This window comes from Durio zibethinus, chromosome 20, assembly GCF_047325235.1.
Source record: "Durio zibethinus cultivar Kanyao isolate XHJ-2024 chromosome 20, ASM4732523v1, whole genome shotgun sequence".
Taxonomy (NCBI): domain Eukaryota; kingdom Viridiplantae; phylum Streptophyta; class Magnoliopsida; order Malvales; family Malvaceae; genus Durio; species Durio zibethinus.
Window position 1 is genome coordinate 7141121 of NC_143181.1, and position 27258 is coordinate 7168378.

Consider the following 27258-nt stretch of genomic DNA (forward strand, 5'->3'; position numbering starts at 1 on the left):
CATTTCGATTTTATTAAATTTTATTGTGGCACTTTCAAATTTGTTGATAAATTTAACATAAGAATAATAAAATTAAAATATTTTATAAAATATTTTGCTAATGCAAATGATAAAATTTGTAATTGTACTTTCATAGAGGTAAAATTATAAAACAAAATTATTAACTTAAATTGAATGTATATTTGAAAGGATTAGATTTCCAGTAAAGAGAAATGTACAAATATCTTGATTTTCCTTCTCTTTTCTTATTATTTTCCTACTAAATAAAAAATAATTTTTTCTTTTAAAGATTTGTTACAAACAGTGCGGAATTATTCGACATTTTTCCGTCCCTTTTTTTTCTTTTTTTCTGAGGGATGGTGTCTGTCATTTTGTTTTGATCTCAAAATTCTGCACGAGGATGTATTCCCGACTCAAATAGAGGTGAATCTAGAAAGGATCACGTCCACAGCGTCAAGCTAATATAAATCTTAATACTCATCCAACACTAATTTACCATAAAATCAATATAAAAATTGCAACTATAAAAATGAAGACCCAATGGGTCCCTAACAACTAAAACAAAAAAAAAAATCATCCAATTAAATTAAATTTTTAATTCAACGATCATTATCAAACTTTAAGAAAATAGCAAATATAAAAACTAAAAATACCAATATAAAACCAAAAAAAAAAAAAAAACCCATCCAACATTCCAACCCCAATTACTATATTAATATAAAATTTACTCTTCTGTAAATAAAGGCCCATTTGGCTTATGACAACTAAGGACTAACAAATTTCACTCATATAAATGTCAAATAATATTACAGAAAATTATAAACTAAATCCAATATAATCAATAATAATTCACCAAACAAAATGTCAAATGCCAAATATACTTTGAGACAAAAAAGTTTAGCCAAGTGTATACCATCTACCTACAAAATGCCACTTGAATCAATTATAATATATAAATTATAAATATAAATATAATTCTTATTACTATAAAATTAAAAAAAAATCCCCAGAAGGGGTCATTGGTTGACATGTCAACAAAAAAAATTATAAGTTTTCTTTTTAATTTTATAGTTTTCCAATAAAAAATATTAAACTTATAGAATGTAAATAATGGTTACTTTTATCAATGTTACCATATCAAATATATTGTTACTATTCAAGTGTAAAATATACTGCTAATTATAGGATTTTAGAACTAAAAAAATGAATTCATAAGAAAAAGAAAAAGTTAGCAACAGCTAGCTTCACTAGTAATCCCTCCTTTTTTGATGATATATTTGTTTTTAGGCAAGTGTGTTGGTTTGGATAGTAGTCATGTTTCGAAGATTCCTTTTCATTATCTGTTTGGTAACCCTTACATGTCTGTTTGTCTGTCACTTACACCTTGGACGGTGGGAGTCATCAGCTGACTTCGCATATAAAAGCAAGCCCAACTGGCAAATACCAGTAATAGCCTCATTTCCTCTAAGTCATGCATTGCATGTCGGTTTTTTTTTTTTTTTTTTTTTTTTTTTTGCCCAGAGTCATAGCATGTTGTTAGGACATACAAATCAAACCCTCTAATTGTTCCTACCCCTAGATGTCGCATAATATATACAATTTTAATGAATGATGGATCTCACGTCTAGGCTATTTGTATCACTTTTAATTCATTTTAAACTAAGATATAATTTCAAGATTTACTACTTAAAAAAGATTTTTTAAAAGAGAATGACAGAGGCAGTGAGATTCTACATTTGCAAGATGTTTTGGTTGTTTTGTTGCATTTTTGTTTTTTAATTTCATTTTATTTATTGATTTTTTTTTATATTTAAAATTGTTTAAGATTTGAATGATAATCATTTAAATTAAAAGTCTAATACTCCATTGCATAATTGTGACACAAGAGAAGAGTTCTAAAATAGGGAAAAATACCTGTATGAAAACTGCAGTCCACTTAACTTCTTTATTGATTCCAGACTTCAAAGAAAACTATTTAATATAAAATTATGAATGTTATTAAATGAATTTATAAATGGCAGAGAGCGACTTACTTCTAAGTCTTCTAATTTCAAACTTACTTCTTTCTTTCCCCATTTTTGTTTAATATTTATTTGTTAAATGGCTGAACTTGAATCTAAACTATGGCCAAAAGAGTTGTACAATTTTTTAAGCTTTCTTGAAATAATATCTATGAAATATGGACAAGAGATGAGAAAACTATGGCCAAAAGATGACATCGAAATAGTCCACTTGGTCTAATATTTTTCAATTACTACTAAATGGGTTATTATTTTCATTAAATAATTATAGAACTAACAAAAAATAAAACTACGTGAGTCAACGGTTTATATATTTATCTTAAGAGTTGGAATCGAATCTTCTGTCCCAAATAAAAGACAAAAAAAAAAACTTGGTAATGAATGAAAGCTGAAACTAATGAATTCTAAAAACTATGGCTTATCCTATATTAACACGTCAGGTTCAATGTCAATGTGTGAGGATTTGTTTTCCTTCTTTATTATGGAATAATAATACAAATGAAGTTTGGGCTACCAGCTAATATATTTGTACAGAGGTTGGAATATTGTTTGTATTGCGGGTTTAGTTCATTATTACTTGTTTGTATCACGTGTTTAGTTCATTTGAGTTAAGTTTTGGATAGAAATTTTTGAATCCTATCCGAAAATTAAATTATTAATAAAAATATTTTTAATTTTAATTAAAAATATTAATATTTTAATATTTTAATAATTTTTAATATGTTGTTTTTTTTTTAAAAAAATTGCATTTCTTAGGCCCAGCAGATCCAGCAAAACACTCGGATAGGATCTTCAAAAGGATTTGACCCGGTCCTGCCCAACCAATGGACAAGCTCACCATCAAATTGACTTTAAATTAAGCTGTGCTTACAACCAGTATACTTGCTCTGGCCCAATTGCAGGAGTACTCCTTGAGATTCTCCAGCTAATTGTCAATTTTAGACAGGCAAAATGCCCATCGCATCAAGCATAAATAAACATTTCATTCTACTCTTTTTTATTGCTCCAGCTAATACTTCTTTGTTAATGATGATTTCAAAATTGTGACATGGCACATTTTGTATGTGACCATTGAATCCAGACAACATGGGTCCCCCAACTGGCGATAGGTTCGCCGTGACATTTTCATCCAAGTTATTGGCTTTAATTATTGTGTGGTTGATTGAGGTATCATTAGCCCCTACTACTGCAATGAAGGTTCTAATTTTGAAAGTTTTCTCCTCTCAGGATCCAAAACAATTGTTTATGAACAACCAACAAAAAAAAAAAAAAAAACCCCATGTTGAATTGCCTATTGAGAAATCAAAGTCTTGTGCGTAGGAGAGTTTCCTGCCCTTTTCACGGAATCTTCTGCTTAGTTGTTTGAGCATAGCCTGAATGATGTTTTTCCTGTTCTCCCCAACAATAGGCGGCAACAAAATACTATCCGCCACAATTTCGCCCTTCTGTTTACCCAAATTCTTAGCTCTTGATTGTTTTGCCCTCCAACCCCATGTTTTCTCATTCACACAACCGTATAATACCAATACCAGTGTTTACCTTGCAAATTTGGTATCATATTTTCTCCAAGCATTTTCCTATTACACCGTAGTCAAGTGCTAGAAAACAAAAATTTACAAATCAGCATTTTCTTTGTCCCTTTCATACCTGTAGTATAAGCAATAGCCCTTTAGTGAAATTCCATTTCCCTCAATTCTATAATATAAGACCTCTATAACTATCTGATGAAAAGAAATCTTCAAATGTGTCAATCAAGCTACTTAGATAATCAAAATCTTCAGTTCCCATTCACTGCTTCTTCCTGCAACATACACTTAATTAGATGTAAGAAAATAACACTTCAAAATGAAAGACTCCATAAATAATTGTGAAAGTCGTACCTTAACTTCTTCAAAAAGTGTTTCAAGCTCAGCTGTTATCTCTGAGAAGGAAGGCCGCTTGTCAGGATCTGCTTCCCAACATCTCTGCATCAAGTCTAAGAGTTTTGGATGTGCATTCTCAGGAAGATCTGGACGCAGGCCCTGAAAAGAAATAACATAAGACATAAGAAAAGCTTTTGCCCCAGGTTAACAACCTTATTGAACAGTGGCTTGTAGACTTCCATGGAAAAGAACAACCAAAACAGCATTGCTATGCAATGTAGGTAACTGTCTTTCTTTTCAGCGCAATTCCTATGACTTTTGTGTTCTAATAGCACACTTAAACTTTAGATAATATCTTGCTACATACCACTTTTATGCATCGTTCCATTTCTAATTGGTATGCCAGAAAAGATGGAACAGTTACTTTTTGGACCACAGAGCCTCAATAGATTGGTAGCATTCGTTTTCAAGTCACAACAGATTAAGCCTCAGAAGGTATAATACATTTCAGGCCAGATTGGATGCAGGAAATAACTTGAGATTTAATTGCAAAAGCAATCAAATATCTAACAAGCATTCCAACTGCACATATTCACTACTAAATGACGGGGAAGCCGCTTTATATCATGCTTGAAATTGAATGAACAAAATCCATAAACATTAGAAATACAATCACTTCCATGCAATGCATAATGCAATAATAAGATACAGTGGAAATAGAAATCTAAACGCAAAAAAAGATCTCAGATACTCAGAAACTCTTAAGTTTGGTACTAAACTATGATATAGTTGAGGTTATTATTTAACTCCATAAAGAGAAATGCAGACCTGTCTCACTCCCAAGGCAGCTTGCAATGGAGTCATGGTATCATACGGGACCTGCAGTACCAAGATAAAAAAATATTCAGAAGTAACTTCCAAATTTTTAAAATCCAATTGCTCATCAACTTTCTTCAATTTCAGGAAATACCTTGGCTGTCACTAGCTCCCACAATACAATAGCAAAGCTGAATACATCTGCTTTCTGATCATATGGCTGATGGTTTATGACCTTGTGGGAGCAAAGTAAAGTAAGGAATGGATAAAATACCAAAACAAGGAATGAAATAATGACAGTTAATGTACACAGCAAGTAAGCCAAAACCATGACACATGACCAGGATTATAACACATGAACAAACTATCGACACATGCAAGGAACAAAGTATCCAAACATTAAAACAAACTACAACACATGACCAGAATTATAACACATGAACTGAATCATTAAACCTGCAGCTCCTTGCAGAAAACACATGGAAGGAACAAAGTTGTAGGATACTTAAAGAACAATTGTCCTTATTTCTTCTTATTCAATCTACAATGAAGGAGTCTATCTAAATAAATGGGAACAATGAAGTTCCTTATTTGGAAACAGCTTGCATGAAACAGAAAACAAAAAATAATAAAAGAAAGAAGAATTATTCTATTCTAAAATAGAAACAAATCCCTAAAAACTGGACAATCAGAATAGTTGACTAAATCAGAAAAGTAAATGAGAAATATTCCCAAAATAAATTAGGAAATCAAGCTGCACTAATGTAGGAAAATCATATCTACACTAATGTAGGAGAATCAAATTTCTACACTCCCTTCCAAGTTGGGTTATGAAATGTTAATCATACTCGGCTTGGATTTCAATCGTCAAAAATGCTTCTAAGAAGAGATTTAGTTAGAATATCTGCAATTTGTGAACTTGTAGGAATATAGGCCAGTTTGACCGACCCATTTTCTATCTTTTCCTTTATGAAATGTCGGTCCAACTCGATGTGCTTAGTCCTATCATGATAAACAAGATTTTTGGCAATACTTATAGTAGCTTCATTGTCACAAAACAGTGTCATAGATGTCACAGTCTGAATTTTTAATTCTCCAATTAACCTCATTAGCCAAATTCCTTCACAAATACCATGGGACATCACTCTAAACTCAGCCTTAGCACTGCTCCTAGCTAAAACAGCTTGCTTTTTACTTCTCCAAGCGACCAAATTGCCCCAAACATAAGTGCAATATGCAATAGTGGACCTTCTATCTATTATTCATCCAACCCAGTCAACATCTGTGTACACCTGGACTGCCCTGTCCATTGACTTCTTAAAATATAGACTTTCACCACGACTCTTCTTTAAGTATTGTAGGATGCAATAAACAACTTTGAGATGCTTCTAGGTTGGATTATTCATGTATCTATTCACCATCCCTACTACAAACCCAATATCAAGTTATGTGTGGGAGAGGTAAATAAGCTTCCCGACTAGTCTTTGGTATTGCCCTTTGTCCGTGAGAGAGCTTTCATTTTCACTTCCAATTTTATTAGTTGAGTCCATGGGTGTATCGACAGATTTGCATCCAATCTTGCCGGTTTCTTTGAGTAGATCAAGTACATACTTAAGCTGAAACACTGATATTTCATTCTTAGACAAAGCCACTTCCATCCAAAGGAAATATTTAAGGAACACCAAGTCCTTCATTTCAAACTCCTTTGCAAGGAGTTTATTCAAATCATCTATTCCTTCCTTGTGGTCTCTAGTGATTATGATATCATCCACATAAACAATAAAAATAGCTCTTTTTACTTCATTAGTGAACTTAACAAACATAGTATGGTCATATTGACATTGAATGAATCCATACCTCTTCATTGCCTTGGTCAACCGTTCAAACCAAGACCAAGGAGACTATTTAAGTCCATACAACGATTTCTTGAGTTTGCACATTTTGCCCATGTTGTCTTGCCTTTCGATACTAAAGGGAATTTCCATGTAGACATCCTCCTCCAAGTCACCATTTAAGAATGCATTCTTGATATCAAGTTGGTTGAGAAGCCAATCCAAGTTGACTGCTAGTGACCAGGGATTTAAATCGCAGTCGCGGCTGTGTTTTCGGTCGCGTTGCGTTTATTGCGATTGTACACATAACGGATAAAATAACGGTATTCGCGCTCATCGCGATCATGAATTTTTTTAAAATTTTGAACAACTTATCATAAAATGAAATAAATAATAATTATAAACATGCTTATTATATTTAAAGTAATTTATAATATTTTAATTCTTTAATGTATATATTAAAATAAATATTTTATATTTTTTAGTTGAGCGATAAATCAATATACATATCTAAAATGTTGATCATTAATATATCCATGAATTTTGTCGATATAAATGCTATAAATGCATATGATTGATGACAAATTACCATTATGAAATTAATATTATAAATAAATCTAATTAAGAAGAATAATAATGAACATTTAAATATTTTTAAGTACAATTATTAAGGTAAATGGATTAAAATCTAATTCTATGGTAACACTTGTACATATCACCTCTCATTTTTTTTTCAAATTTTTCATCTAAAATTTAAAATCTTCAAAACATTCCCAAAAACTTATTTCCCATCATTATTGTTTTTGTTCTAAAACTTTTTATCTAAAAATATTAGGTATAAAAAAATTAATATTAAATATACTTAATAATATTAAATTTTTATTATAAAATTATTTTTTAGATAATTAAAAATTAAATTCACTATTTAACAACTAACAACTCTATTAAATTTTTATCCAAATCATAAAAAAAATTCAAATATCCATTTCTAAAAAAGTAAAAGAAAGAGATGCCCCAAATAAAAAATAAAACCAATTTATATCTGACATCAACCTCCTTCTTGTCTTTTCCTCTCTATTCACTTTGCTTCTCCATCACAAAACAATCACCCACGACCCTATCCAACCTCCCTCTTATCTTTCCCTCAAGCGATTTCAACTCTCTCCCTTCCATTGGATTGATTTGGGAGCTGTTAGCAATTCCTTTATGGAATCACACAGTTCTTAAGTTGTTGAACCCAAGGATCCCATAGGGCAGCGAAATGGGCTTGGCGGTTTGAAGGTTCATTCCCTTACTAGAGCTCTATCTCTATACTACCTCTATTTTGATTATTTTGATTGAGGCTTAAATTTGACTACATAGTTTGGACTTGGGGCATGTTTTCTTACTATCTTGGAATGTGTTTTCATTTTATTTGATGAAAGAAAAACATAAATAGCAGCTTTAACATCCCGTTACAATCGCATTTTTTTGTTATGCCATTATTTGCAGCCGCAGACAACTATTATAGGTGTGATTACCAATCACACCCCCATCGCGAGTGAATACCGAAAACGGTAGGCAACGTTACCCCCAAATAGCGACTATAATACCTCATTGTAGGTGCTATTTAAAACCTTGTTAGAGACAATAAAACTCTAATTGAATTGAGTTTGGCTACTAGAGCAAATGTCTGCTCATAGTCTATCTCATAAGATAGTGAACCCCTTTGCAACAACTCTAGCTTTGAACCTGTTTATACTTCCATCGACATTGTGCTTTGTTGTGAAGATCCACTTGCATCCAACCGGATTTTTCCCTTTGGGCAAATCTGAAATTTCCCATGTCCTATTTTTCTATAGTGCTTTGTTTTCTTCAAGAACTACTGCCTTCCAATTTGATTCATTGAGGGCTTCCTAAATATTTTTTGGAATTTGCACATTGTCAAGGTTAGAAGCAAAGGCTCAAAAGTTTGGATTTAACCTGTCATATGAGATGTACTTGCAAATAGAGTATTGGGTGCATGATCTCACACTTTTTCTTAATGCAATAGGAATGTCAAGGTCACCAACTGGCTCACAAGTTTCAGTTTCAAATTCAATAAGGACATTACCTATGTTAATTTCAGGTTTTTGGAGACACGGATCAGGTTGATTTTTAATGCTAGGCTATGTACAGTTGTCCACTTCTTCCTGTGGTTTTTGCTTCCTTGAGTAGACTATCAGTTCTTTTGTTTTTTCTTGCATAACCTTAGGGTTTGAAGAGTCAAGAGTTGTCTGAACAGGTTGGGTTTCGAAATCTGCATGGCTAATAGGTTGGGTAGGTTGAGAATCTAGTTTTGAAAGGGCTAGTTAGGACTCTGGTTGGGACTCTGCTTTTGAAGGGGTTGGTTGGGAAATTGGCAAGTCAACAACTAAGAACTGATATTCCAAAGAAGTATTCTCCCCCTGAATATCATTCTTGCTGTAGTACAGAAGATTCTCAAAAAAGGTGACATCCATAGAGTTATAGAATTTTTTTGCAATGGGTAAGTAACACCTATAGCCCTTTTGGTTTGGGGAATAACCAAGGAAGATGTATTTTAAGGCTTTGGCATCAACCTTGTTGCAGTTTTGTTGGCTAATATGAACAAAGGCAATGCAACCAAAGAGTTTGATGCGAACGGAAAAGATCAACCAAGTTTGTAGGTAAGAAGCAAGGAGAGTTTGACAAGGTGTTTTAAAGTCAAGAACTCGAGAAGGCATTCAGTTAACCAAATAAGTTGCAGTGAGGACAGCTTTTCCCTAAAAATATTTAGGCACATTGGAAGTCAATAAGAAGGATCTGGTCACTTCTATCAAATGTCTATTTTTGCGTTCGGTAACCCCATTTTGTTGTGGAATGTCAACGCAAGAGCTTTGATGGATAATGCCATGTTTGGTGAGGTAAGGGCCGAGAATAGAGTTGAAGTATTCCCTTCTATTGTCAATTTTGACGACTTAGATTTTGGCTTAGAATTGGGTTTGTAACATGCTATTGAAGTTTTGAAAGATTTGGCTAACTTCGGATTTTTCTTTCATAAGGAATACCCAAGCGAGTTGAGTATGATCATCAAATAATGTAACAAACCACCTAGAACCTGTAATATTGTTAACTCTTAATGCTCCCCAAATGTCACTATGAATCATTGAAAAAGACTGAGATGATTTATAGGAAAGGCTAGGGTAGGTATTTCGAGTGTGCTTGGAAAATTGATAAATTTCACATTGAAAATCTTTAGAGATGTTATTGAAAAATGAGGGAAATAGCCTTTTTAGGTATGAAATATTTGGATTTCCTAATCTATAATGCCATAACATGATAAGGTCATCCTTACTAGCACTAGAGGCCAAGGCTGTACAAGAGTTTTGTGGTCTTTCAAGTGCATCATCTTAAAGAAGGTAAAGCCCTACACACATCCTAGCACTGCCAATAATCTTCCCCGAGCCCAATTCCTGAAATTCACATAAGTTGGGAAAAAAATTTAGTGACACATCTATCACTCATAAGTTTACTGATAGAGAATAGATTACAGCTTAAATTAGGGACATAGAGGACAGAGTCGAGTGTTACGTCTTTCGAAACTACAATAGAACATGTTCCCGCCACCTTTGTGAGAGAGGCATCAGCAATTTTTATAGCAAAACTATCATAGCAAGGTCCGTATGTGTTGAATAAGGATGTATCTCCAGTCATGTGATCTGATGCTCATAAATCAACAATCCAAGATTGTGTATTTCCCCGTTGAACACTTAAAGCGTTTAGGAAATTACCTTTTTGTGCTAATAAACTAGTTTCAAAGGTTGCAGACTTGTTTTGAAGGGTTTGTTGGAGTATCACCTACCACATCTCTGCAGAAGAAAAGTTCTCACTCCTGCTAACAATAACAGAATCTCGTGTGGCTACAGTCTAATGGTTCAGGCCGACTTGCTGTGATACCATTTAAGAAACTTAAAGAACAATTGTCCTTATTTCGTCTTATTCAATCTACAATGAAAAAATACATCTAAATAAATAGACACGGTGAAGTTCTTTATTTGGAAACAACTTATATGAAACAAAAGACAAAAAAAATAAAAGAAAAAAGAATTATTCTATTCTAAAATAGAAACAAATCCCTAAAAACTTGATAATCAAAATAGTGGACTAAATCAGAAGAGTAAATGAGAAATATTCCCAAAATAAATTAGAAAATCAAGCTGCACTAATTTAGGAAAATCAGATCTACACTAATGTAAGAGAATTAGATTTCTACAAAAGTATCCAAATATTAGAATGTTTATAAAAGAACAGCAGATATAGGTAATTTCCACAAATGACTAAGTAAGTTTCCCATTAGAATCATCAAATGGATAACAAATTTTGAAGTAATTAAAAAAAAAAAGGAGGCAACCATAGCCCCACAGTCTATAGGGCAGGGAAAAGAAAAGAAAATAAAGATAAGAGATTCACACCTCAGGTGCCATCCATCTATATGTCCCAGTCTCAGCTGTCATTACTCCTCCTTGGTTCTGGAACCGAGCAACACCAAAATCTGCAACCTTAACAACCTTGAGAGAAAACATAAAGTTATCAATTTAAGAAAATATGAAATGTAGTGATATAAACAATTCTACAGATGCCAATATATTAACATGTGAAAACTTCACTGCTAGGAGTACATTGACAAAAATAGCACAACAGATGGATCAAGTCACTTGAAGCATGAAAGCAATTATTCTATTTCAGTATTAAAAATAGTTATAAGAAAATCTATAACATGCCCTCGGGACTTCTAGGAGGGTCTGGTCACATGTCAGCAACAATCCAGATACAGAATGCTAAAACACAACTTGTTATTTTTTATCTCTTCACTCTTCTTTGTGACTGAAGTCACTGCCTCATGGTTTAGCTAGCTTATTGCTTATTCACCCTGGCTTTCCTGCTCCTACAGAAGTGAGCTTCACATACAAGATCCCTTAATCAGAGTATCAAAGTAAAATTTTATTACAGAACAGCTGAATCCCGACAAGTTTTAAGTAATTGTGATTACTTCAGTTAATCTTGCAAACTCTCTATCACCATAAAAATACTTACAATATTAACCACCAAAACATGAGATGAATGTAAAATCAACAATACTTGCTTGATTCATGATAACTTCCATTTTAGGTATAGCGATGTATCTTGAACTATTCAAAAATTTCACACTCTAAATCAAATGTGACTCCTATTGTTCACATAAACATTACAACTCTAAAAGCAAGAGGTTTGCTTGAAACAGGCTGACATAATCAAAGTTCATATCACAAAGAATGTAAGAAATCATGCCAAACTCCAACTACATGAAACCAGTGAAGCCAAGCTACAACTTGCTACATATGATAACTCTAAACAGCAGTTGTGACTCCTATCGTTCACAAAAACATTACAACTCCAAAAGCAAGAGGTTTTCTTGAGACAGGCTGACATAATCAAAGTTCATATCACAAAGAATGTAAGAAAGCATGCCAAACTCCAACTACATGAAACCAGTGAAGCCAAGCTACAATTTGCTACTTATGATAACTCTAAACAGCAGCTACATCTTAACTCTAAACAGAAGCAACATCTTACAGTTAAAAATAGGATGCTCCCTCCACACGTGCTTGGTTTGCCTACTAGATAATTCTCAACAGATACTTTATGCTTATATTTTGATAGTTCAAAATCCGGACTGGCATAAACCAGTACTCCCCTCTGACAGTTTTTTTTTTTAATGATCCACATGCTGATTAGGGTGAAATCTATTTGAACCACAAAAGTCACAACCAACAAAAGATAATGTTAAAAATAAAGTGATTTTCACTAAAGATAAAGCCATCTTTCAGCTCAAACAACCTTTTAATAATTTTAAAAAGCTGTATAAGTATGCATGCACCCCAAGAGAGGGAAAAGAATGTAGATACCTAGAACCAAGGCAAAATAAATCTCAGTACATAGAAAGTATTAACATGATGAAAAAGTATTTACTGACGTATTACAAAAGATGCTTGAACTAATTTCCTAACAGAGGACCACCATGTAATCGATTTCATGCCCATAAATATCTAGCAAGGGTTAAAAGTAATTTAAGACATAATCCTCTGCTCTTCATCCAGATAAACATGGACTTTCAGTAGCATTCTATTCACTAACCCATAGCATGCAAATTCACATAATTAATATGCAAATTCCATGCAAATTCATGGAAGTTTTAGCCTTGTTAAGAAATTTTAAAAGGAAAAACCCAACTCTTCCAGATGTCAAGGATCTGGTTTACAACTTAATCTTCAGTCACATTGCCCAACACCTAGAACAATATAATAATTAGAAAATCTGATAAACGAATCCCTTGAGCATGCTTACATCAATGATAGTAAAAATTTCTTACACTGTCTGTATCCATTAGCAAATTTGCAGTCTTCAGGTCCCGATGAATTATGTGGTTTTGATGCAAATACTCCATTCCTTTGCAGACATCAATAGCAAACTTTAGCAGCTGAGAGAGTTTCAAGACATTATGATTCTTGTGCAAATAATCATACAGGCTTCCCCCGGGCATATATTCTGCAAACAATAATATGAGCTGCAAAATGAGAAATTTTATAAATATAGTTGGAAGTAAAAAGATTCCATAGTTGAAACAGCAATTGAGTGGTAGGTGCCCCAGGGATGGGGATCAGAAGCCCCCAATTGCATCAACCACATGAATTCTTTTAGTTGTGTTCCCAATTTAAGGCCACACTATGAAAGATGTTTAAACAACCCCAAAAAGAAAATGAAAGAACAAAGGTCAGCTAGGAAGATTTACTGATCAAAATATTATGATAAAGTGAAACTTTTCTCAACTGATGACTCAAGATGACAGATTAATAGGGATAATAGAACTGCAAAAAGAAGCCTAATTTAATTCCAAGAGAAATTTTTTAATTATTCAGAAGTTCCTTACCTGTTACTATGCACAAATGTGGAGACTTTGTACATGCACCAATAAAACCAACAACATTTTTATGCTGGACCTCTCTGCACTCAATAACCAAGAACAATGAGATTAATATACATATGATAGTTGTCCTACATAAATACAAATGCACTGAAGCACACCAACTATATCCTATATCAGAAATTAGTCAATAAGATAGTAGTCCTACGTAATACAAATGCACTGAAACACGCCAACTATATGCTATATCAGAAATTAGCCAGTACGTTATTGGTCTACAAAGAAAAAGCAAGGAAAAAGCTTATATTCATATATAATTTTTAATTTTATTTGCTAGTAGCACATATTTATCCTCAATAAAATTAAAACTAAATTTGACTGAAAGAGAAAGCTGCCTATTCTTTAGCGAGCACAAAAGAGAGAGAGAGAGAGAGAGAGAGAGAAAGATGTACATATAGGAATGCATTTTCATGAAATAGTTCCCAAGGGGGAAAGATGTTGTTACACATTCATTATTTAGTAAAGAAATGCTTGATGAGAATATTTTTCTTTAAAGGTAACTACAAAAATTTATAACCTAACGAGCAAGTACATAATTACTCCAAGGTAGAATCTAGACAAAGACAAAGCACTTCTGTGACTTGATAATAGAGTTTCAACCACTTTTTTTCACTCCTATAGCTTATTAATATTAAAGGGGATGTCAGACATAAGAGGCAAAATTCTATAGGAGAATGAACCTACACTGAGACACCTTTCAACATGGAAACATAAGTGTTTACAAGTTCAACTGTTCTTTCTTTTCATTACCTTTTTCTTTTGGGTAGGAGGGTAGGTGTAGAAGGCAAAGGGCAGAGGGGTTATTAAATAGAATACACTGGGAGCCAACGGCAGAACAATTAAAGACAGTTGCAAAGACAATGTGAACCACAACCTCTAAAGTAATAGTTAAAAGCTACTCACTGTAGAATTGCCACCTCTTGAGCAAACTCGTATTCCAGAGCATCATTCAAATGCTCAGATCTAAGAATCTTGACAGCAACGTCTTGCCCAAGGTAGATACCATGATACCTTCGGATGAAGATCAGAAGAAGGTTGAGCTACAAAAAGGAAAACAAAGAATAGAGTAGATCAGAAGTAGCAACTTCACAAGCACACAACTTACAGATCTCCACAAGATCCAGATGCAATTCTTTCTCCAATCTTCAGAAGTCTTCTATCGACCTCCCAATCTCCGGATTTTTCTTGTGTTGCTGATGCATCATCCATGGCTGAATTAGAATGCAAAGATCCAGACAATGACCCCTACATTTCCAGTGAAGCAAAACCTAAATTATCTTTTTGGCATTCATAACTTACTTAAAGAAGGGGGAAGTCATGCAAATAAAAAAAATGTTAAGAAACATAAATATGAGAGAGCTCAATCAGAATCCAACAGGAAGAAAACAGTAAATGCCGAAGAAAATAAATGCACTGTATACAAAGTATAGGGGTTAAGAACCAGGGTTACAATCCGCTCAATTAATCATGAGGTATAAATTTACATACAGATCAACTATCACATGCACGAATCTGATTGTGGCTACATCAAGAGCTTCATACAACTGAAAGGTGAAAAACTCTTCAATTGTTTGTTTATGAACCACTTGAACTTCCAAATAAAAGCAGACAGTACAAAATCTTTTCAAAAATTTTATGTAAAGTAATAATGACAAGCTTTATGATGTCCAAGCACATACTATTTACTATCTTCCTTGGGATTTAGTATAAATTTCCAACACTCACAATTAAACTATGAAAGAAGGTAAAAGGCCATAAATAGAATTCACATGGACAAAGTTTACCTTGCATCTAGTAACTGCTTTTTCCATAGCTTTATATAAACCATCTGTATCCTGGCCACAACATTGCAAAGTCAGCAACATTTGGACTCAGCAGAGATCCCTGGCATAAAAGAATATAATCGCAATGCTCCTTAATACATCACAAGGCTACTCTCCAGGGACAAACTGTATGTTCCTTAATTTAACCGGATGATAAATTTTAATATAAAAGAAGCAGCAACATGATAATTTTTTGAACTTTTGTGTTAATTGTCAAAGTCATATTACAGAATTAGAAACAAAAAGAAAACAAATAAAAGCCGCCCAAGGCGGGAATAAAAAGGACATCAGCACAGAGCCTCAGTATAAATATGATATAAGGGCCACTCATTTCCTTTCTCGGCATAGTGGCGAATCTGGAGTTACTTTTCCATGAAATAGATCTGATCAAATAAAACAATGGCTTAACAGAAAAAGCAAATGCTCAAGTATCAAAGCAAGATTTTTATTGCTTAAAATAATCCATGAACAAAAGAACAGAACTACCTCTAAAGAAACTACACCCTGACAATGGCAGAAGATACATTTTCTTCTTTAAAGCAAGATTCTTTATTAGCTAAACATCTAAAGGTTCACCAAACAATATGACAATACAAGGACGTAACAACAATAAAACATCTATGAAGTAATACCTCAACAGGCCATCCATCTACCACAAACACATCCAAAGAGTAGCCATCAGTTGTTGAGAACACGTGTGCTTCACGAATGTTAAGTCCTATATCTGAAAGCAAGGCAGAAAGCTAGAAGAAAATCACAGCTGGTCAGTATTTCAGATTTGACTAGATTGACAAGATAAATGATGATGTTGAAATCCCTACAAGCTGCTTAAATATAACTCCAATCTTTTTTTTTTTTTGGTTTCTTTAATACTTCCAAGAATTTATTCAATAACATAATTATCACATGTTTTGACATTGTTCACAAAAAGAGGAACTACTGCTCTACTGTTTTAAAGGAGAATTTAAACACCATAAACATATCTCGATAAAAATCATAACTGAATGACAAGACTTAACAACATTTGTCAGCCAATACCAAGAAAGCAGCTTAAGTAGGATGTAGTTATTAAAAGCCAAAAGATGATGACAGCAGGATTTCAAGAGCCTATCATATTAAGGAATTTTTAACAGCATATTAACATAAAAATAGGATAACAAACTGCAAAATTTCCATTAAATAATTGAACCCACAAAATAAGAAAGTAGTAAACAATTATCCATCATAAGCCAAATTTCAGATCTCAAAGAATACAAAGGATCAACTCCATGCTCAGCTTTATCATGGGTCGCTTGAAATCAACAGAAACTCAATTGGAAGACAATTTGAATAGAGAATGAACCATGTGCAAACTTTAATGCACAAGATATGGGATAACAGTAGAAAAATCAGTTATCCAACAAGGATCAGTAAAAATTAAGACCAGAGCTTTGACAAACATAAAGGGTACACTAGACATGCACCCTTCTGCTTCTCACTTTTTCACATAACACCTTACAGCTTTTTTCTTAATGGTTAAATCATGTTATCATAGGGGTATATCGTGTTAAGCATTAACCAAAAAAAGCCTTTTAATAATGAGGATATTTTATCCTTTGTTGAAAACATTAATGATGTAACCCTGTTATATTAGAAACCACAGGGTATTAAGTGCAAAGAGAAAAACCACAAGGTGTTAGCCCAAAAAATTGAAAATCACCGTGAGCATAAAGTGTAAATTTACTCTAAAACAAAAGTAATGCTCATCTCAACAATAAGAGAACACATGTTGTCAAACATACCTGGCTAAGCAGTTTTGGACGGTCAGTGGTAGAAAATATCACTTCATGAATTGGAATATGTGCAATCTCTTGCCTGCATAACACTTACCAAAAGCCAACTCAGTTCCACACATATATAACAAATCCATGACTGGTATATTAAAGCTGCATTTATCAGCTTCATTCTAATATGCATTCTTTCTGCATGGGCAAGCGTATATTACAAAATATGTGGACATACATATACATAAACTGTTATACCTGCTTCAATTGTCAATGCAGGGTAGGAGAGAGAAAAAAAAAAAAGACAGAAGATGAGCATCTCCAGGAAAAACAAAATGCTTCCAAATGAACCTCTTGCAAAGTAATTATGCATAGTCAGAAAATCTTATAATCATCTAGATAGTTAGAAAGCCATTACTAAAGGTAAATACTTATGGACACTAAAACCCTTAAGACAAAAACTTCTTGGTAGAGTAAAGACCTGCGGCCAAGTTTGGTAATACCAATGACAACAATCTAACCTTTCATTGTGCAATGTATCAAGTCAATAGCCTAAAAAGGCAGGAAATATGAATGGAGAATTAGAGACATAAGTATTTTTATTATATCACTAGTAAGGAAATCCATTATATATATATATATATATATATATAAACCCGAAGAGAAAGCTAAAGTCGTACAGATCTTGGATAAATGTATTACCCCAGGTGAGAGAAAGAGAAAACAAATTCAGTTTCATAACTGGTGCAGGTACAGAGCTGAATGATAGAAGCACCAAAAAATAGCATATTTAGTATTTAATATTGGCAATGTTCCAATTTAGCCATTTGATTTCGGTTTGAAGTAGTTCTCAAAGAGGAAGAGCCAAATGCACACACCCCCACCCCCACTCATCCACACAAAAATACAGAGGTTCTCATCCCTGAGAGTACAAAAATCTCCTCATACATAGCCCAGTTAACAAATAGACAAAAAAACTGCTGAAGTTTCAAAGAAAGGGAAAAGAGGTCTAACAAATCTTCAACAAGGTACCTTGTTGAAAAGTTCTCCATGCCATACCTATCCTCTACAATCTTGGAATTCTTTCTGACATCCAAATTTAGGTCCTCAAGCTTAGAGCAAGGTTCAAAGTCAACTGGATGATCCCTGCTCCTACTTGCAGAAGGTAGTGGAGCAATAATTAACAAATTTATTAAGAAAACAAACAATTAAATCATTTAGGATCAAAAATGTTACTAAAGAAAAAATGATAAGAAAAAATCATTTAGGATCAAATACTCAAGAGAAAAAGGGACACAGAACTAAGAATGTTATACATATAATACCTTTTATGTGATGGCTCAACCTTTTCACTATCTCCATCATCAAAAGGCCTTTGGGCAGAAAAAGAATTTACACATTGTTGATCATCATTAGCATCTGCTTTGGTGCAAAGGTTCTACATGGCAACATGGAAAAGGGAGAAAACAAGTAGAATCATTAAAACAGGGCAAAAAAATCATGCACCAAGCAAAGAAAATATCAAGAATAATCTAGAAGTAATACCATAATGGTGCAAAAGTATAAAATGTTTAAGAACATATGATTCTTGAAGGTTTGTTATTATTATTTTGAAGCAGTGATTTGAATATACTATTGCAGTCTAGTTTATTCATATATTTTTACTTTCCAAAATCTACAAAACCACATAGATAACCAGCTTCTTCCTTATTCACTGTTAGCCAACAAATTTCTGTATGGAAAAAAAAACTCGCTCTGCAAAAGGAATAAGGATAAGATATACTATAATTACATTTGCAATAGCATAGATAAATTAAATTGAATATTTCAAAAAAAAAATTAATAAAATACCAAAAATATCATGGAGGTCTGAGATGTTGTTTAACCATAAGATATCATATTCTGTTTTTTAGAGTATAGCTGCTTCAAAGCATGTTAATTAGAATTTCAAACATGTATAAGCAAAACACACAAGTACACACACACACACCAAAATGCATGACTGTGCATTGTAAGCAGTTGTATAAGACCTATGAGCAGAGATATAAACCGGTAAGCCATGGAAAAGGAATAAGCACCATCAATTTTCCCTGCTTCACTACATAAGTTTATCTTCATTCACTTCAGCTATTATTGATATGCAAAAGTAGTAGAATTTCAATTATATAATAGCTCATATGATTACTCGTTATATCATCAGAATATTTTGAATATTTAGTAGGTTTTCAATCACAATGAGTTCTTGCAAATCCTTTGGAAACAAATCCATTCGACACAAGTCTTAAAGGTTCAACCCAACTTTACAATGAGAAATTGCCTCTTAATTTCCCATTTCCTTCAACAAAAAATTTTATGACTGCCAAATTCCCGATGTACAGCTTATTGACATGAGAACAGTATGCCCCTTATTCTTTTCATGACACAACATTCATTCTATGGCTCATTAATATAAATGACATTATCAACATTTATTTACACTATATGTAATCCATGCAAGGACATTATATAACAATACAGTAAAGAGGTATTGTACATATATATTATAAATGAAGAGCCATGGACCATGTATGTACTAATCAAAGTTAAAAGAAAAGGAACAAAATCATAAGCAATCAATATAAGATTTTTAAAGAAAATATGCAAAGGCTTTTTGTCATGCTATCTCAAAATTAGGGCACCCTAACAGAACTTATTTGCCAAGTAAAAATTTCTTCAAACCAATTTAAAAAAAAAAAAAACTATTTTTCCCTTTGTTAATGGATAAACAAATTTTGCAAAAATTGATGGAAAAAAAGTACTAATAATCTTTTTTTTTCACCTTGGGCAATAGGTTTCTACTTAACACAATTAATAATACTTGCCCAAACAAAACTAATAGTTTTAACATATGGATTTACTAATAAATAATACTCCTGAATAAGTAATTGTTTGTTCCACATGGGCATAAGCTAGGGGTCAATTGCACACCAAAAAATTTGAATTGGCAATACATTAAACACTAAAAGGCATTGTTCCCTCAGAAAAATCCAAATTCTTAGTAACACAAATCCATCATGTATAACCAATTGTCCAACACTTTGCTTCCTAGCACTATTTTTTTAATGGTTATGGATCAGTTAAGTATAAACAAAATTTTATATACATTTCTTGTAACATCATGTACATTTTTCAGAAAAATAATAAGCCTCACTAATCCTCCACTTTGGTTGAATTACGAACCGTATCACCAAAAGTCCATTTTTCAGCCTCTTCAGGTTAATTTGACCACAAACAGAGCTACATATGAACTAGTAGTTGAAATAAAAGAAGATATCTCCATTCTTTCCCTGTTCTGATAACCATGTATTGAATACAACAAAAAATTACAAATCCAATCGGTGTTCTTCTTAAACCCTAAACATTTGCTACTAAAAAAAAACCATAGTAGTAGTACCTCCAAGAAGCGGATATGATAAACCGGCCGCTTCTCCGGATCCTTTGCCGATGCAAGTAGTTTCTGATGTAACAAAACATCTTCCACTCTATCCATATTAACATCAAGTCCATAACTGAATCCAAAAACCAAACAACTTCATCTGCTTTAACCTACCCTACTCAAAAATGCCTAAATTCTTCATAAAAATAGGTATAAAACAGATATATACGTATAAATTATTCATATAAGAATTAAATTTTACCTCGCAGGCAAGCGACTGAAGTGAGAATCTAAGTGGCTGCGAAAGTCAGGGTTAGATATAGCTTCTTCGTGGCCGGTTTCAACTAAGCGATTGAAAACGTCGTTTCTGACATCGTAGTTGTTGAAACTGCCGAAGCTTCTCGGCGGCGATGAGCTCTCTCCAACTCCTTCTATCAAATCCATCGACAACGAAATCTACTTCTTCTTTCTCCTCTCTTTTTCTTCTTCTTTCTTTCTAATTACGCATCGCATGTGGGGAAAAATTGCTGTTGTTTCTCCTTTTGGTTGTTGATCAGAGTGAAGAGGATCTTTGACTGGTGATGGAATCTGAAAGGACAAAACTGGAAGGAGATGATGGGTATTTTGTGGCACTTTGGAGGGTAAATTTGGAAAGTGCAGCAGAGAAGAAACGGAGGAGAATGTTCAGGTAAGAGAAGAAAGAAAAGAGAGAGAATAGAAGAACGATAAAAATAAAAATAAAGGAAGAAAGAGAATCGAAGCGGATAGGGTTAGCAAATTTCTTGGATTAAAATATGTTAACTAAGTTACGGAAATACCCTTGGTAAGGACAGAGAATTACGGTGAGACAGATTCAACGGAATCACGGAAATGCCATTTGGTAAAAAAAAGTGAGAAAAAGAGAAGAATGCGAGACCGGTGGTGTTATTATTATTACATGGACTCACGCTACTCGCGCTTTTGGTTAGCAATGGAGAATACTAAGGTGACGGGCAATGGGAGAATTCGGTGCACGTGAAGAGCAATGAGACAACTGGTAGAATTCTTAAATTTCTCGATTTTAATCACGTTCTAGAAACAAAAGAGGACACTTGGCATGTTGGGAATGGGTGGGATCATTTGGTCATGCATTTGCAATAACGCGAGTACAAATTCCTTTTCTTTTTTTTTTTTGCCAGAATTTCAATTTAATTACAATTACACAAATTAAATAGGAGACAAGGCTAAACAAAAAAAAAAAAAAGTTAAGGTGGAATAAAAAAAAAAACAAGTCTAAGAATATGGAATTTATTTGAACATTATTAAGAATGAGAGTTAATTATATTTTTAACACTTAAATTTTTTAAAAAATTGTATAAAATGATAGTTAAAAAATAAAATGTATAATTTACACCTTAAATTTTTAAATAATATATCATTCTAATAAAAATTCTAATATTGTTAATTTAACTCATTTATATAATATATCTAACTAATATAATTTTATTATATGAATGTTATTTGTTAAATATCTTGTAAAAATATCATGTTGATATCACGTGATAAATAATAATTAACGGATCTTAGATCATTTTTACAATTCAAATAAAAAATACTTTTTAGATCCTTTTTATTGAAAAAGTATTGATAGTATGTAGTAAATATATAATTTAATAATATTTACCTAACACCACATATATAAGTTATATATAAGTTGATACAAATATTAGAATTAGATTTTGGGTTAATATAATATATAATTTAAAAATTTATGGTGTAAATTGTATTTTTTTTTTTTAATTTAGGGTGCAAAATTGTACATTTTATTTATTTAAGTATCAATTTATATATTTTTTAAAAATTCAATACCAAAAATGCAATAGCTTTAAAAATAATAAAACAAATGTTCATATTTTCCAAAAGAAAGGAAGAAATTTAAATCTACTTTTTGATATTGTTGAGTAGTCAATGTATTTTTTGTTGGAAAAAAAATCTATTTTTGAAATGTAATTTGATGTAATTTTTGGTATGATGAAAATATAACTTGTTGAAAGTTGAGTTAGAGAATGTGTGTTAGACTTGTTATAAAAAAATTACAGAGCATTGGGGGATAATATTTTGAGATACGTTATAATACTCAAATTAATTAAATTTTAAAAAAAAAAGAATGAAATGAGGAAAAAAGTAAAAGAGAAAATAAAAAATGTTAAAAGTTCATATTTCATAACGATATGTTTTTACTTTAATTTTTTTTTTATATCTCATAAATAAATGATATGGTTAATTGAATAGATGATTATGTATTGAAATCAATGTTAATAATATGGCAACCATCATGACCATTAAAATATAGCATAACTTAAATCGGTTAATCGGTTTTTTTTATTTATAAACTAGTAAGTAAAATGCAATAGAGATTTTATGTTTTTTTGTATAATATTTTATTTTTTATATATGATCTTTAAAAATTTCAGTTTCAAATCAAGAAAAAGAGTTTTTTCTTGTTTGGCCAACAACAAAGGTGTTAGGCCAAAAAGTTTTAATCCAATCATGTCAGTAAAAGTAAAATTAAATAATCAATTAAACAAAAAAAATAATTTAATGTGGTTCGATCCAACTGACTTACTTTTATGAATGAGAAACAAGAGCCACTAATTGTAGAAAATTAAAAATATATATTAACCATTCAACAATCAATATTCATAGATCCTCTCAATTTTCTTTAGTCTTATGAAGTATTGTCAACCCAAATAAACATATATTTATATACACCAATATATCATAACTATATGGACCCTATCAATCTCCTCTAATCTACTCTCAAACATTTAAATATACACATCCATAAGACGCAAATCTTCAATACTTTTATAAAGTATCTATCCCACAAAACCTTACAACTTTCTTACATCTTTTTCTTACACCTAATCTTATAGAGACTTCACCTATTTATAACCATATAAACTTGCCTATTAAGAATATCTTTTCTTTTAGAACTCTTTTTTTACAAGCCATACACTATTAAAAATCTATTTACTTTTAAAATTCTTCTTCTGTAAGTCTTTTTATCTATCAAGTAATATATAATAAATCTCAAACAAATCTCTTATTAGATTTGAATCATTATTCCCAATAAAAGGAATAAATTATATTTTTATAGATAAATGATAAGATGTTAAATTACTATAAAAATAGTTTTCAAAATTTATTGATAGCATAAATTTTATGGATAATTGATAGTATAATAATAATAATTATTATTATAAATATTATTATTATTATATTATATTATATTATATTATTATTTTGTAATATTTTTTAAAACCTTTTTCTTTTTCTTTAATTTTAGCAAATTAAATTTGTTTATTCTTTTCTCTTTTTGAAATAAAATTTATTGATTCTTTATAGTTAACTTTTCTTGTGCACAAAATTTTTATTATTACTTGTGAGTGACATGTTAAGGGAAAAAATGCAAAGTCTGATGTTTTTATTATATAAAAATGATATAATTATATATAAAAAAAATTATAATGTAATTTCACAATTTATTGTTTGAATTATAAATATTCTTAGAATTGGAATTGCAACTTGCAGGTAAGTGGTAACTGATACATCATTATTCTAATAATAATGATTTCGACTCTCTTTCATGATATTTATTAATGAGGTAAAGCGATTCCATGGAATCCAATTTTTTGAAAGAAGAACAAATAATTTTTTTATAACAATCTTTTAGTTCCAATCAATTTTTATACCAGCAAACTGTGAATTAACTTTAAATAATTTTCAATTTAACCAACTAGTAGCATGAATTTGGCATAATATAAAAAGTTATAATAAGACTCCAGCTCTTGTATGGAATTTCCACAAATGATGAAAGGAATATATTAAAAGCAACATTCTTTATCCTTTCATTTTCTTTCTCCTTTCCTTTATTCCTTTTATTTTTTTGCATTTGAGTTACTTGAAAAAAATAGGTTGTGGTCTTTGTTTTTTTTTTTTTTTTTAACAATATTTTTTTTATATAAAAGAGATCATAGTGTTATTTGCTTCAGTCTTAAGCCTGCAACTGTGTGGTTTTAGGCCTCACATAGGGTGTGACACTAGTGTAGGGATAAAAAAGAATAAAAGTGTTCATATTTCAATTTTAACATTATTAATATACCTAACGATTTAATTTGATTAATTAATCTACTATTGATTTATTTTAAGTTGGTTATCGAAATAATTTTGAAAAAATTTTAGTGTCTGGTTAATTCGGTTTAAAAAATTAAATTAACAAAAATATAAAAAATTCAAATAAAAAATAAAAAATACATGAAATGGACCATTTCATTTTATAAGTTTTTATAGCTTTTAATTTAATATTTTGGTATTGGAATATTCAACTTTTAATTTAATATTTTCGTATTGGAATATTTTGTTGAATAATTTTATTTAATTTGTTTTAAATATGAGAAATCAGGAATTTAAAATATAATTTAATTTAAATATATTTTATTATTCGATTAATTTAAAAATAAATCTAATTAATCTAATTAAATTCATTCGATTAGATTTTTAAAATTAGTAAATTCGATTCGATTAATGAAAATAAAGTAACATGATCTAATTAATTTAATTTTAGATAATTTAATTTAAAATTAACTAAATTAACTAAATTAACACTCTGTATCGAAAGAATTATAAGTATTGAATTTTAAATTTAAACTTGTTGGATATCACATTCTAAAAATAATTGTATAAACCAATTAAATTAAGTATTGGATTTTTAAACAATAATATTTGCATCTAAGAGTAAAAACTCATCCTTGGTAGTTTTGCACTTTTGACTATTAATTATGATGGTTAGAAAAATGAAAGAGAGAATTATATCTCTTTTCTTTGTATTATCTTTGCAATTTAATAAGATTATGGATGTATTTGATACATAAAATTATGATAGGATAAGATAAGATGATATTATAAATAATATTAGATTAAATAATATCATTATATATTGTGTTTGATATGTACAAGAATTAGGATATGATAATTTATTTATTGATCAAAATTATCCTTAATTAAAATTTATATAATTTAAATTATTGACATAATTTTTAAGAGTATAATAGGACATGTAAGTGTAATATTATGAATTAAAAATAATCTTTTTCACTTGGAAATGATTGAAACATTCTATGCCAAAAGAATAATTAATCCTCTTTGTATAGGATGATTATCAAATATAATATAAGATAATTATTATCTTATTATATCTATAAATTAATTAATACAAATTAAATATGATATAAGATGATTATCATCATATTATATCTATTATCTTAAGAACGAAACATGACTTATACGTGTTACATAATTTTTTTTTTTTGTAAACTTTTCAACTCTACCTTCATTTGAAATTAAATCCACGACTTAAGCACCTTAGCTATTCAATAGTTAGAGTGGAAAATGTTAGTACAATAGTAAAAACACACCAAGCTTCATCCAAATCCGATGATCTTAGCATCCCATAATAATGAAAAGAAGTGCAAAATATGTTTCATCAGTGACATAAAAAATATGATGCAAGCAATGTTGACAATCATATTTATTAACCAAAATATTGACATGTTGGTGTCTCATCTTACTTGTTATAAATCACTTTGATTCTCAAAGAGTTTCATTGCAAGTACTGTCACTTTGAATAGAGAAGAAAGCATTAGAGCAAATAAAAAGGAGAAAAAGGAAACAAAGGTTTTGTTTTGTTTGAGAAAATATTTTCTATTTTTATTTTTTTCTAGAAAATGGTTTTTATTTTCAATTTTTTATTTTTTAAAAAATATATTTGATAAGTGAAAATAAAAATTGTTTTCTAAAAATATAAAAATAAATAAATAAATAAAATATTAAATGATATTATTATTATTATTATCATCTAATTATAAATATAATATATATTTATTAATTAATGACATTAAAAAGTGTTCAAATATGATAACTTGCAAAACATAAATAAAAAAGTACTGTACATCTTTTATTTTCATAATTGCAAACTTTTTTTTTTTGTTTTCATATATCAATCCATTTTCATTTTTGTTTTCTAAAAATTTGTTTTTATTTTCAATTACCAAACACATTTTTACTCATGATTTTCATTTTCTAAAAAAATAAAAACAAAAAATGACTCTATTTTATAAAATCAAACACTACCTAAAGTTGCATTATTTACTTTTAATCACACAATTTAAAAAGAAAAATACTAAAAAATTAGATAAATGTTAGTATGAATGTTTGGATAAATAACAATAATTTATGGTCTATAAATTATTCATTTATTTATGCAAGTGTCATTGTTTTCTATTTTTCTTATTTTTAATAGAAAAATTAAATCATTTAACACGTCATTTTGAAAGGATATATAAGAGTATGAATTTTAAATTCATAAATACCTATTGGTATTTTAAAATAGCACTAAATATGGATCTAATAAATTTAAAAATAAACATGAAAGTCCTATTCACTTGGGCTTTATTACACAATTTATATTAAATTTAAAATCCAAATTTAAGTTACCAAACACAACTTAAGTGAATTATAAAATCCCTACAAGGACTCCATGAAACTACATTTCCCTATCATTGTTTCATTTATTTATTTTTTATATTTGTGATAGGGATTCAAATTTAACTTTTTGATAAAAAAATACATTAATTATTGAGCTAAATGTTTGCCGCACTCTTATTGTTTTAAAATTTAAATTTTAGT

The 27258-nt window shown here is 30.6% G+C and overlaps 1 protein-coding gene across 17 annotated transcripts; it reads right to left on the reverse strand.

Moving 5' to 3' along the window:
• Window positions 1-3555: 3555 nt before the first annotated feature.
• On the reverse strand, window positions 3556-21294 carry LOC111315699 (serine/threonine-protein kinase STY46-like). 17 transcript variants are annotated; one of them, XR_016330796.1, is made up of 17 exons: window positions 20795-21294; window positions 20551-20665; window positions 18443-18555; window positions 18177-18269; window positions 17136-17208; window positions 15987-16097; window positions 15316-15366; window positions 14637-14776; window positions 14435-14542; window positions 13478-13551; window positions 12920-13095; window positions 10983-11078; window positions 10302-10515; window positions 4854-4934; window positions 4712-4762; window positions 3902-4042; window positions 3556-3822 (listed from the first exon to the last, which is right to left on the reverse strand). XR_016330796.1 is itself a non-coding variant. In XM_089749548.1 (16 exons), the coding sequence occupies exons 1-16, from the start codon at window positions 20974-20976 to the stop codon at window positions 3799-3801; spliced, it is 1614 nt and encodes a 537-aa protein (XP_089605674.1). In that variant the 5' UTR covers window positions 20977-21294; the 3' UTR covers window positions 3556-3798. The 17 variants fall into 17 exon arrangements, 13 of the variants coding, with proteins under 13 accessions (XP_089605674.1, XP_089605672.1, XP_022773369.1 ...); XR_016330795.1 differs by having other exon boundaries at window positions 10983-11069; window positions 18150-18272; XR_016330794.1 differs by having other exon boundaries at window positions 18150-18272.
• Window positions 21295-27258: the final 5964 nt, after the last annotated feature.